The sequence below is a fragment of the Aedes aegypti genome, chromosome 2 (assembly GCF_002204515.2).
Source record: "Aedes aegypti strain LVP_AGWG chromosome 2, AaegL5.0 Primary Assembly, whole genome shotgun sequence".
Lineage (NCBI taxonomy): Eukaryota > Metazoa > Arthropoda > Insecta > Diptera > Culicidae > Aedes > Aedes aegypti.
Window position 1 is genome coordinate 129,484,499 of NC_035108.1, and position 14,164 is coordinate 129,498,662.

The window sequence follows — 14,164 nt, forward strand, 5'->3', positions numbered from 1 at the left end:
CTAACCACTTGGCTAAGGAAGGCCCCTTTCAAAATTATGTTGATTAGATTAATCGAATGATTCAGTAGCTTATATCATTTACGATGATGCACAGCTATGTACAATTTTCAAGAGTTCAAATGTATTAAATCATCCGTTCTAAAAATATAATCTATTGTTCATTAGCTTCAAATAATCGATTAATTTTTCAGATTTGAACTCAATAATTTCGCTGACACTTAAGAAATTCAGTTAAAGTTTACTGATAATGAGTGAGGTAACACTCGTTAATGGGAATCACGATAAAATTTACTTTGTATATCGGCCTTTGTGGACCCTATTTTTCACATAAAAGGCTCAGAAAATCCAGTCTTGCATTCATTGCATCTCAATAGACATAGTTTTTAAAAATCTTAATTCTTTTTATTTCGTAATTGCCTCTGATATTTTTGAAGCCCTACATTAGATTCCATTTTAAAACACCCCAGCAATGTCTTCAAAACTGCCAACATATTCATTCAATGATTCATAACATCGTTCGCACATTCTTCCAGGATTTTTTTCATGAATCCCTACGAGAATAACTTCAAGAATTGGCAAAGAAGTATTAAAAATTATTTATAGGAACACTTTTTTTCAGCGAACTTTCTCTCAAAAAAAATATTGAGATAATCCTGGAGTAGTTATTGAACCATGTAACGTGGTTGCTATATCCTTTGAATCCTTTCACCGTATCCAACAAAAAATAACATATATAAAATATATAATATTTGAAAAAAAAAAATAGTTGGGTCCAATTTACTGTCTCTACTTTAAATCATTTAAATTTGCATTCCAGGTCTCTGAAGAGTCGTACATAATCCACTAACAGTGTTCATGATTCAAAATATTTACCTAAAATCGGAATTAAAGCTTCGAAGATAGCCAAACGAAATAGCTCGGGTTGATACGTTGGGTAAATGATTTTTAAAATTGAGTTGAAGATTCTCTTGCAGTTCAACCATAGTCAGAAGATGTTGTGTCCTGGTAGCATAGTAAAAGTCTAGAGTGGCATTGAGAAAAGAAAGTTAACGTGCAGTAAGTGAATTTATAAAGAAGTTAAGTGAAGAAAATAAAACTGAATCAGAACTGACGTTAATTAAAATTTTGTATTAGTCATATTGCAGCGTGAGTCCGATTGTGAAGATCCAACTTGGAAAGTAACTTTAAACACGTGGGTCGACCGTAAAATATTAGTTAATTATCCTTAAGCTGCAATATAATAGCATGCTTGCTTTCTTGATCAGGCCGCAGCCATCTTGTTTTAGAAAGCAAAATCATCCAAATCTAGTTTAGCCAAAATACCCCGGATCAATATTGTTAAACGCACTTTTCGAAACATAAAGGTAATTTTGCAATAATTTTGTGGTTGAACAAAACTTTTAATGTTGAATCATTTGAAGTTCCCTTCAAACGAGAGTACCACCCTAGGGCAGATGTTGGCAGACCCATCGGATTAACATCGACTGTGTTTTTCGAGTGTGCAACGCTTGGGCCGCTGAGGCAACTATATCGTGCAACCGCACATAATGTTGCCAGCATAATTTGTGACGTCACAGCCATAGCAATTTCACCGGCTACCAATCGTGTAGTTCATGCACGAACCAACAGATGGCCGATAGCAAGTGCGGCTGTACAAGAAGTTGCATGCAAGCCGCATGATTCAGCACGCTATCGACGCAGCACATTCAACCAACTTACCGTATACGACTTCGGCACCTGATGGTCCGAATTACGCCTTCTCATCAGTAAGTGCACTTACCCGCCTCCGTTGTTCTCTGAGGGACACCGCTATCGCTTCCGGAAGAAGAACCTACAAGTAAGATTCACCCAAAATCTGGTGAAAAAATTCGTCAAAAAAAAAATCCCAAAAGAATCGTTAGTGCGGTTTAAAAAAATAAAAAATCTCAGAAAAATACTTAGATGAATCTGTGGTAAATTTTTTGATAGAATATTAGGGAAACAAAAATATATTTCTCTTAGAAATCCCTGAACATATTACTCGGGAGATCTTTGAAAATTTTCGTGGAAGTGTTTTTGATAGAACAGTTGAACGTATTCTGCTAGGAACTTTATAGGAATGATGGAATTCTTTGAACATTTCTTAATTAGGCATTTTTGAAAAATTATAAATAAATTTGGGAGAATTTTGAAGGAATGCGAGTTGTTGCTTCTTGATTCAAGAGAAATCTAAAAAATAATTTACGTAATGCTCTAGGGGGAATAGGCTCTAACGTTACGGCTTAAAAATTTTCATGCAAAAAGCGTTACGGGGGGATCAAAAATTTACAATTCTAGCGTTACGTAATAAATGGACGCTGCCTTAATGAACAACTGGAAATTAAAAATTGGAATTTTTATAATATATAAGTAAGAAGTACGTAGAGGATTCTCTGGTGGAATTCTTGAAAAGATTTTCTAGGCAACTCGATAGGGATTCTTCGAGAAATTTTTCTGGTTAGATCAGAATGAATGAATCTAATGAAAAACTACAAATAAATCTTTCGTAATAGGTGGGATTGCAAGGTATTCTAAAAATCACGGAGATTCCTTAAGGATTTTTTAAGAATGTATTTCTTAAAATAATGAATGGCAATTTTTTTGGAAGACTTGATTGCATAATCAATTGACCCTTACAGTAAAACAATATTGTAAAATTAGGTTCATATGGATGAAATTTATGGAGCATGGAAATAACCGCAATTTTTAACTGTCAATCTACTATTTTTCAATCGAATTCACTTTAAATTTACACAATAATGCACACTCCCGTGCAAAAGTTTGGGTACACCCCCTCAAAAACATTCAGAAGTGTTCTGTCCATATCTCTGTGATTACGCGTCTAATTAAAACTCTCTAAGCCGCATTCAAAACGCAAAGAGTAATTCTTACTTCGTATGTATTTTTCCAAAAACATTTAGTGAATTTTGTATACTAAATTTTTACTTAAAAATGTGACATTTTTCGAAAAACACACTGAAAAAACATTTGTAATTTCCTCAGCATTGGACCGACCAAAATTTTAAAACAAGGTGTCATTAAAATCGTAATCTCATATTCTTTGAAGAACACTCACGATTTTTTTTGCGGAAAAATCTGAAAACTATTCAAAATCATTGAAACAGTCATTCAAGTCATCGTGCAAAAGTTTTGGTTCACTCCTAAATATGATGCAAATCGTGCAAAAGTTTGGGTTCACCTGAACCGCACGCCAATCATTTTTGTCAATATCTCAGCCATTTTTCAACCGATTTTAATAATTCATAGCTTTTTCAAACACAAAGTATGGCGCGTACATGATTGGTTTGATATTTTACATATTTTTTGTGTTTTAAGTAACTTCAGGTGTACCCAAACTTTTGCACGATACACCATACTGAGGAGTGAACCCAAACTTTTGCACGATGACTTGAATGACTGTTTCATTAATTTTGAATAGTTTTCAGATTTTTGCGCAAAAATTTCGTGAGCGCTCTTCAGAGAATATAAGATTAAGATTCTAATGACACCTTGTTTTAAAATTTAGGTCGATCCAATGCTGAGGAAGTTACAAATGTTTTTTCAGTGTGTTTTTTCTGAAAAATGTCACAACTTTAAGTAAAAATTTAGTATATAAAATTCAAAAAATGTTTCTGGAAAAATACATACAAAGTAAGAATTACTATTTGCTTTTCGAATGCGGCTTAGAGAGTTTCAATTGGACGTGTAATCGCAGAAATATGGACTGAACACTTTTGTATGTTTTTTTGGGGGTGAACCCAAACTTATGCACGGGAGTGTATGAGTTTAGCATTTTCAACTGAAAAAATAGATATTCATCTAAATTTACATGATACTGTAACAATACATGTTTTTGGTTTATTTTTACAGTAGTCCTCACTTTACACTACATTTGAATTCAAATATTTTGTCTGTGATCTACTCATAATTCCTTATGATTTTTTATGCGGCGGAGTTTCTGGCAAAAAAAAACGCGTGAATTATTTTAGTAGGATTTGAAGTGAACTTTTTTAGAAAGAGTGTCAGGAGCACCTAAACAAAGTATCCGAGAATTCATTGAAGTTTCATGACGGAATTTTTGAAGAACTAGTAATTTCTGAATGCTACATTATGTGGTCAAATCACTGAGCGATTTCTTGCTACAATTTTTGAAACCCTTTTTTCGTAAATCTCACCTGTAAAATTTCCAGATGAAATTGGCTAAGAAAAACTTTTACAAATCTTCCAAAACTTATGTAAATAAAATTCTATAAATTCTATCAAGTGTATCTAAATGAGTTATCGAAGATTTTGTATTTTTTTAATCTTCAATCAGATCCTCAGTGTTCTTCTAGAATATCATTAGTATCATTGTTACTTAAATCCTGCAAAGATAACTGCCAGAATTCTTTTCTTGAAATTCTAAATGTTGAAGAATTCTTACCAGATTAAAATCGCATCACCAGAGTAAAATTACCGTCGTTGGGGGTGACAATGGGTCAAAAAAGGATATGTACGATTTATTTATTGAATAACTTTCGCAATTTAACTCCAAAAAACTTCAAATTTGGTTTGTATGTTCTTTAATGGTTTTGTAACGACTGTCCAAAATATTATAGAAAAATATGTATGCACTGAGGCGCTACAAGTAAATGAAAAATGACCCAATCTCACCCCATAGAGGGGGTGACATTGGGTCACTGTAATTGAAATAACTTGTTTTTGAGAATATGATTGTAAAATCATTCACAGCTGAAAAATATTGATGAAATACGTTGCAAACAAGACGAAAAGCCATCTAAGATGTTTCACAAGTATGATAAGCCCACTTAAACGAACGATTATAGCAAAAAATTGAAGAGCTATGAGAAAAAAATATGTAAACCCAGCATTTATCGTCAAGTTTACACAATTTTCTTGTTTTTTCCCTCAAATTGTCTTCAAGGTCTCATCCCCATTGCCATAAAACCTATTCAGTTTCCCCAAAGGTTTACAGAATCAGTGATTATTTTAAACCTTCGCAAATAGTTAAATTTTGGTGCGACATTCCACGATCAATAAATTTCAGGCAGAAGTTGACGTCATAATCCCAGTATTTCAGCGATCCAACTCATTTCTACTTCCGTGAGATGTTTCTATAATATAAAAACGCTAATAAATAATTAAATTAAAAAAAAAAACATTTGATAAAATAGTACAATTTTGTTGCGCACGAAAAACAGTTGCTGGTTTGAGAAGTAGTCAAAATGCGTTGCATTGTTAATCAATGAACGGAATCCTCAACTAGACTTGTTTGATGTTTCAGCGATGCTGTATTTAGAAAGAATAAACACATTTTAATAAGGAAAGAGTACTCATGACACCGTTGAACGATAAAAAAGTAGACTTGTTATTTCATTCACCATCGTTCTTCCTTGACCCAATCTCACCCCCATTTTTAATGTTTTAGACAATGCACCGAAAAAAAATATTTTTTTTGTGGAAAAATCAAATAGATTTCGGAAAATACGTGTGAAGTGCAATGAAAAGACTTTTAACCTTCTGCTAATATAACAATAGAAATTGAAGTACATGCGTTATACTTTGCACAGGAGAAATTTAATGTTGTAAATTTTGTCTAGTTTCAACACATAAGTTTATTGATTTATTAAACAAAAACTACTATTTCTAAAAATGTATATTGTGATTAGTTATGTGTATTAATATGTACCCTAACATATGTATTATAAATTTTAGTAATATCAGCGTTATTAGCTGAACTATTTCATAAATCATCTTTTTCCATTTTGACCCAATCTCACCCCCCAGACTCATTGTCACCCCCATCGACGGTACACCAATAATTCACTTGAAAATTCTTATAAGATTGACTGAAAATGTATTCACATAAACGCTTAGCTTAGCTTAGACTGACTACACATATCAATGGTTGCTATTCCGTGATTGACCGAAGTCAGTGAAAATGCACAAAGAATCAACTAGAAGTTCGGCTGGGATTGGCCATAATCTTCTTCAATGTGCATAATTCAGTGCCTCTATTTATACAGGGTCAATAACGGCGCCGGCCACGTCCTTGCAGTCAGGTGGGATTGGGGGAAGGAATGTTAGTGTGTAACCTTTGCTATTTGGAGACCGTGTTTGCCTCTGCATCTCCACAAAGGTTACTGGGAGGGATGTTTGTTAATGGGAAGGATCGTTGGGTCACAGGATTCACTTTGACAAGCGATTAGACCATGATAAATAATGATTTGTGAGATATATACATGCTTGTTTGTAAATATAATATTTTCATTTGATATGAACAATTTCTATGTAGTGGAAAATTATGCCGACACTTGAGGTGGCGAACCATTCAAAGTTTGTTGAACAAATACCTAAATGAAACATTCCTACAGCTGTCAGGATGAAAGTATGTGTTATTATACTTTACTTATTTGAAAAGAAACAAAAAACTCGATTGATTGGAACATCATAGAACACTCTTATTCTTATGCCGACACTTACAGTGGCGAACCATCCAAAGTTTGTTGAATAAAGTGAACCTTTCGCAAGTCTACACTTGTAGTGTCGAATCATTCAAAGTTTTTTTTTTTAATTACAAAAATAAAGGTAAAAACGGGTGTTCTGAAAATAAAAAAAAAATGTGAAACATTAATAATTCATGAATCAGAGTTTGTGTCGACACTCACAGTGACGAACAATTCATAGTTTGTTGAAAATTCATATTTACGTCCCACAATTGTAACGATTAAATGTGCAGTCATACATATTTTATAGATTAGAAATAGTAGCATGGAACGAGCTCACCAATTGATCCTTTATCCTTCACTGTGCATCCACAATCCACTCTCAGCCTCACTCGTTTGCTCGGCTATATAAAAGCACTCAGAAAAAAATAGGCGCGCGACCCGAAAAGGAAAAAAAACTTGGCTTACTTGACGCACTGCCCAGCAGCAAGCGTCAAGGTCAAAGGATCAAAAAGAACTAACCGATCAAGCCACTTTTTCACTTACTAGACCGATGCGCGACATGTTTGATCCGATTGTACCCCGTTTGGCATAAAGTCGTTTGGCATAAAGTCGTTTGGCATAAAGCCGTTTGGCATAAAGTCGTTTGGCATAATGGTCGTTTGGCATAATGGTCGTTTGGCATAATGGCCGTTTGGCATAATAGTCGTTTGGCATAATGATTGAGTAAGAATGAATATCGGCATTTACGAATCTTTCACCGAGATCAACACCACTGAGCCCATAGCAATTTTTTTTCTTAGTTTCTCAATGAGCGTGGTGGTCGTTCAGAGATAATCCAAGCTATGAATGTCATAAATTGTAGTGACATTAGAGAGCATAACTAAATAAAACTCGTGACGGGTCTGGTGGAAGATCTTTTCGGAACAATAATTTTCTTCACATCCCAGAACATAAAGTATTGTTGAATTGTTGCGTTATAGATAATTGAAAATAGTAAATTGGCAAAGAAAGTTCGCAGTTATTAATAAAGGAAATGCACATATTTTGCTGCAGATCAAACTCTGTTCCAGTTTGTACGTAATACTTGATGAAAATTACTTGGTAGAAGAAGGAAACATTTATTTGCAAAATATTAAAAACTCTTATCCAGAGATCTATTATTGCAGCATGATGCAAATATAGCCTTTATAAAAGAGCAGATTTTTTTTCGTTTAAAATGTTTAAGGCTGTAACACTAAATATCTTCTCACAACATAACTCAAATGAACAACACATTCAATATAAATTTTAATTTTGAAAGTGTACATCAAAAACGCTGGCTATTATCGAAAGGAGAGAAAATGTGTGATTGAAACAAATTTTTTCCAGCATATCTTGAAAGTAGATCTTGTGTTTGCAAAAAAATATGTTGAATATTTACAGGTTTTAAAGTAATTGTTATTCTAACAGCACATCTTGCAAGAATTGCGAAATATATAACTGGTGAACATTTAGCTTGACTGAATAATAAAATTTAAAAACAGTATAAATATAAAGAACAGCCTATTTTTAGAAGAAGGCAAAATATATGATTAAATCAATAGAAGATTAGACGCCAAAAACTATTGCGGCATAATAAAACGAAAAGACATCAAAAATTGCGTTCAGAATCATAGCTCTTGTCCTACTTTTCCCCGAATGTCGTTTCTCTGAATGTCGGTTCCCCGAATGCCAGTTCCTAGAATGACTCGTTTCCCCACTTTTCGGGGGGGGGGACTATTATAGCACCTGCAGTTTGAATAGGTGCTATAATAGTCTTTAGTGGCTGGAAGGTGAACGAGCAAGAACGATAAGCAATCAAAAGAAGTAGGTATTCTGTCATTCTTGGCTATACACATGTTGGCAAACATATTGAGGACGGTAGAACTCGAAAGAACCACCAATTAAATAAAGAAGGGTACATATCAGATGGCCAGTTCATTCACCACCCTGAAATGTTTAAAGTTACGACAAGTATGAGTGACACAAACTTTTCGGGGAAGTGGACTTTTGTTGAAGCGGGATATTCTGGGAACTGGTATTCGGGATACTGGCGTTCGGGGTAACGACATTCGGGGAACCGACATTACGGGAAAAGTAGCACAACCCATCAAAGTAACTCCAGTAATCGATTTCTCTTTTCGCTGATAACTTGAGCAGATAAATGTCATCAATTGCTGCCATTTTGTTAGTTGGGAACAACGAAATCTTAAAAGATTGATTGACTCTTCATTAAGGGGAAATTCAGCCCGAGGCTGGTTCATCCCCGCTCTTAAAAGAACAGCCTATGTATAAAAGAAGGTAAAATTTGTTTCAATTTCAAATCAACAGTTTTTATGCCTATAATTTGGTTACATCACATTTAAAAGAAATCCAATGTTTGAAGGAATGGTAAATTAGTGCTAAATCTATCAAAATCTTCAGTGCAAAAAAATATTCCAATAGCGGAACTCAAAAGAAAAATTAATATTTTAAAGAAAGGTAATTTCTGCATAAATTATAAAATATTATTGACAATAACTTTTCTTATATGCTTTAGTTTATTCAAGAGCATATGATTGTTGAATAAAGTGAAATTTTGTATCAATTATTGTCAATTATTGACTCCGCAACAAGCCTAAAGCCATCAGAAAGATTCAAAAGAAACGTAAAAACGAATCTCATCTTAAGAAATTCTTGGTTTCAGACTTATTATGCCAAACGACCATTATGCCAAAGGACCGTTATGCCAAACGACCGTTATGCCAAACGACTTTATGCCAAATGACCATTATGCCAAACGACTTTATGCCAAACGGCTTTATGCCAAATGACCTACCACCGTTTGATCCTGCCCTCGTCGCTCGCAGGTCGTCAAGGTCGAAAGATCAAACAGAACTAACCGATCACGCCACTTTTTCACTTACTAGACCGACGCGCGACATGTTTGATCCTGCCTTCGTCGCTCGCCCTCGTAGGAGCAAGCGTCAAGGTCGAAAGATCAAACAGAACTAACCGATCGCGGCACTTTTCACTTACTCTAACCCATGGGTTATATACCATTTAGGATATTTATTATGATATATTGAATAAACAGTTTAGTGCAACGAGTTGCAAATAAGAGAAATATTCTAAGCAAATATTTGAAACCCGTTTCAATTTCAGCCAACAGAACGCCTTCCGGATGGAGGCGCCGCCAACGCGGTTCGCACATTTGCCAGCTACTTCACCGATACCAGTGGGCCTGCGGTGGGAGCCGTCGTCGTCGATATCGATGTCAACGTTTCTTTGTCCCATCTCATGAAAGCCAAGTGCTATCTCGATCGCAATCCTGACTGTTTGCTGCTGGTGGGCGCCACCGATTACGTCATACCGTTGGGTGACAATATGGACGTCATAGGGCCGGGGTACTTCATCGACATCCTGGAAAAGGCAACCGGACGGAGAGCGCTAGTTCTGGGCAAACCGGGTCAAGCGCTATCCGAGTTCATACTGGAACAATTTCACGTGACCCAACCCGAGCGAACGCTGTTCATTGGAGATATGTGAGTATTGATAACGTGTCACGGTGTGTCTGAAACCGTTATTGACGAAAAAATACCATCAAATCTGCGCCTATCATTCGAAAGATATGGTAACAAAGCATTCTTTCTATGAATTTGAATATGTTTCATCAAGGAATAGTGTTATAGTGATTTGAAGATTCAGGGCCATTTTTAAGGGACTTTCATTATTCTAAAACAAGTCACGAACGAGTTGATATGCTACTAAATATGCTATTAAACACACAAACCATTAAAACTTGTGATTCTGTTAGCGGAAAGTCTTCAAATTCATCGGTTAGAAGCAATCGAAGCAATGTAACATCTTTTGAATGTTGAATGTCAATCTGATAGTTATTTATTTTGATTTGAATAGTAAACGGCACAGGATTTTTTTTAATATCCGTTGAAAATAGCACTAATTCTCAAATAACTATATTTCCCATTTTCATCGCAGAAACATTTCTAAATTTACAGAAGGAGTGCTAAAATACCATATCTTTTAAATAATGCGTTCACAATTGTTGATGATTTTATTCGTTAATAACGGTTTCAGACACACTGTGATTAGAATTTGCATACGGCGTGATAACCTGAAATACAGTTCGTATGTCGTCACTCATTTTGCATAGATACAATCAGTTGAATGGTCAGTTACGGGTGTTATACCTGGTAACAACTGAAAGCAGGAAACACTCGGCTGTCTGTTATCTAAGCTTTATTGTTGTTATTGCAAATCAATTTGAATGAATTTCAATTGAGTCAACAACGAGACACTATTTGCAGAACCGGATCGCATGGTTTCATTTTATCAAATGAGGATTGACACCTTTAAAGATTGACTTCTGCGGCGCGGCTTTTCTGATTCGTTGTTTTTTCTCTTTTTAGGCTGCCTCAGGATATGGGATTCGGAGCGCGATGTGGATTCCAGAAAGTGTTGATGCTCAGCGGTGGTACCACCAAAGCCATGATGTTCGCACACAATAAGCCAGAAGAACTGCCCAACTTTTACGCTGATAGTTTTGCTGATTTTATACAACTGTATAAGGATGTGATGGATTAGGGTGGTGACAGATGTAGTAAAATAATTCTATTTACATTAGGCGGTATCCACAAATTACGTAACGCTCTAGGGGGAGGTAGGGAGTAGGCTCAAGCGTTACGGCTCATACAAAAATTTGAAATTTTTTATACAAGAAGTGTTACGGAGGGGGAAGGGGGTTAAAATTTGCTAATTTTAGCGTTACGTAATAAATGGACGCTGCCTTATAGAACAGATTACTGGAAGTAATGGAATTTGTGATATGTCAATTTAATTGCACTGTATGTTTCAGTATGAGAATATAGATTACTTACTAAACCAAACTTCAATATTTCGAGAGTTTGTTCGTTTCACCGATTACTTTTACATTTTTTTCACCCTGCGGAATTAACCCCTCTACCGGCAGCTTCACCACAAAAAAAAATGCGAATCACGATAACTTTTTTGTTTCTCGTACCTCGTATCTGTCAAAGGATACAAACTCTAGTGGAATTAAATGGTTTAGTACTAAATTCGGTTTTTCATCTACTTCTCAATATGTTTGCACCCTGTTTCACAAAATTTCAAAAAGCTCTTCTATTTTCAGAATCTGAGTCGATATTGCCTATCAGTCATCAGATTTTGAAGACATTCTGATATTTTTTGGGGGACCGACACTTTCCATATGAAATTTCGTCTACCAATTATTTTGTTTTCCAAATCTTATCAGTTCACTGAGCTATTAGGTGTTGCCTCAAAGTATCATAATAGAAGTTTACACAAGTTGCAGAATGATGATTTTTACAGTACGAATTGTACATTTATCCAACGATGCTTGCTGAGTTGGATAGTTACAATGAGTGCTGTTAAAATCAAGTTTTACAACGAGTTGCGTACAACAATTTTGCAATTTCGTAAAAAACACTCTGCAAATGGTTGTTTAATAACTCATAACGCTGCATAAGCTAGTGGAGGAAAGCTGAAGTATCAAAATAGTAGTTTTTTCAATTTCTCGTCGTAATAGGCTATTTTTCATCACGCCAATCTGTCATGAAACGGCCTACTTTCCTGCACTGCAGTATGCAGCGCGGGAATAGTCATTACGCAACGCTTTCTCATTGCGCAACTGTTTTGAACTGCGTAATGAATGATCACACAACAATTTTTCAGAAATTGAAAAAATAATGGTGAATGCATTTCGATATAATTTCTGATACCCTCAAGTGTTATTTTACGAAATTGCAAAAAAATTTGTACGTAACTCGTTGCAGAACTCGATTTTTACAGCACTCGTCGTAATAATTCTACTCGGCAAGCTTCGTTGGATAATTTTTACTGCACTGCCCATAACTGCATAACAGTCACATTCGACATTTTTGATAAATTGGAGTTAATACCATGGAGAGTCATCAAATGATGAGTACTTTCGATCAACTTACTTAAATCTGTGAGATTGTTCTAGAAAATTCGAAAAAAATACCAAGTTGTTTTGTCACATTGGTAATTATAACCGCATAACAGTCACATTGAGACTATAAATGAGCCTCGTAATGTAGTAGCAATGGCATTTCTATCAGAATTGTTTTCTGACTATTCACCTAGTATGCGATATGAGTTGTACAAAATATCAGCCTCAAATAAGCACTTTTGAGTTCCTGGTATTTTTTAGAAATTTTAGTTTCCTCCCATAAAATGAACACTTGGTACCGTAAAACGGGGTAACTTTGATAGTTTTTTTGAAGAAAACTTGAATATTTATGCATGCTGTTTCAAAGAATTTTAATTCATATTTTTAAAACAAGTACTGGTATCCTAACTATCGATTCCAGTTGATAGATTTCTAAAAGATTTATTCTTAATGGTTTTATAATTTTTCATATAATCGAAAGTCGGTTTTCTGTTTTGGGGTAACTTTGATAATGAAGCATCACTCGAACAAAATTGAATGAATTACAGAACATTTGTAGGGCGTTGCATATCTTTAGGCGTTTAACGCTATATGGAAATTTCTGACTTAGATTACAAAAATGGTCCCAGTTTGTAAAAATAGTATTCGCTAAGAGTTTTGAGACCGAATTCGAGTTCTACTATAACTAGGCTATCAAGTGTAAGTGACGAATTCAGTATGACTTCATCAAATAGTGATCGTAGAACAGATTGTTTGAGAGCATTTCAAAATTGCTAAAATCTTATAAATTTTCCATATTTGCATATAAATCCTCAAATGTACTTGATTCCAACGGAAAAAGCTTTAACATGAAGTATCATACTAATACTCTTTACTTTTGCATTCGTTTTGCTTAACAGATTAACAGGAACTTTGTTATTTCGTTTAGTATGTTGAGAGTCTCGCATTATCAAAGTTACCCCGTTTTACGGTACTCCATTTACTCAATGCCTACTTTTGTCGAATGTTAAAAATATGCAGTTATGGGCAATGCACGATTCGTACATTTATCTAACGAGCCTCGCTGAGTTGAAAAACTCGACGAGTGCTATAGAAATTGAGCTCTGCAACGAGTTGCGTACAATATATTTTGCAATTTCGTGATAGACTTATTGAGGATATCAGAAATCTTATCATCATTGTTCTGCAATTTAATAAAAATGTTGTGTGACAACTCAAAACAGTGGCCTTATGAAAAAACATTGCATAATGGTCACTACACAACTGAAATCAGTTTCGTTATGACTCTAACGAAACTGTATAGTTCAGTGCTGGAAAGCAGACTGTTGCACGACAGGACAGATAGGCGCACAGCCTTTTACGATGAGAAATTGCGAAAACAAATCCTTGTTTTTTATTACATAAACCTATCATGAAACAGTCCACTTCCTGCACTGAATTATACTGTATCGTAATAGTAGTTTTTGCAATTTCTCATCGTAATAGGCTGTTTTTCATCACGCTAATCTGTCATGAAACGTCCTACTTTCCTGCACTGATGTATGCAGTGCGGGAATAGTCATTACCTAACTGAAACAAGGGCTGTAATGATTCATTACGCAACGCTTTCTCATTACGCAACTGTTTTGAGTTACGTTATGAATCATAATACAACAATATATAAGAAATTGTAAAATAATGATGAATGCATTTCGATATAATTTCTGATACCCTCATCTTCTACGAAATT

General features: G+C 35.0%; 1 protein-coding gene across 3 annotated transcripts in view; it reads left to right on the plus strand.

Annotated features, from left to right (window-relative positions):
- The window catches only part of LOC5568744 (pyridoxal phosphate phosphatase), a 28,591-nt gene extending 17,214 nt beyond the window's left edge, over positions 1–11,377 (plus strand). For all 3 annotated transcript variants that reach the window (XM_021842358.1, XM_001658073.2, XM_021842357.1), the window contains exons 4-5: positions 9,630–10,009; positions 10,895–11,377. In XM_021842358.1, the coding sequence (XP_021698050.1) occupies positions 9,630–10,009; positions 10,895–11,069 (555 nt within the window). In that variant the 3' untranslated portion in view covers positions 11,070–11,377. The remainder of the gene's footprint in view (positions 1–9,629; positions 10,010–10,894) is intronic.
- The last annotated feature ends 2,787 nt before the right edge of the window (positions 11,378–14,164 follow it).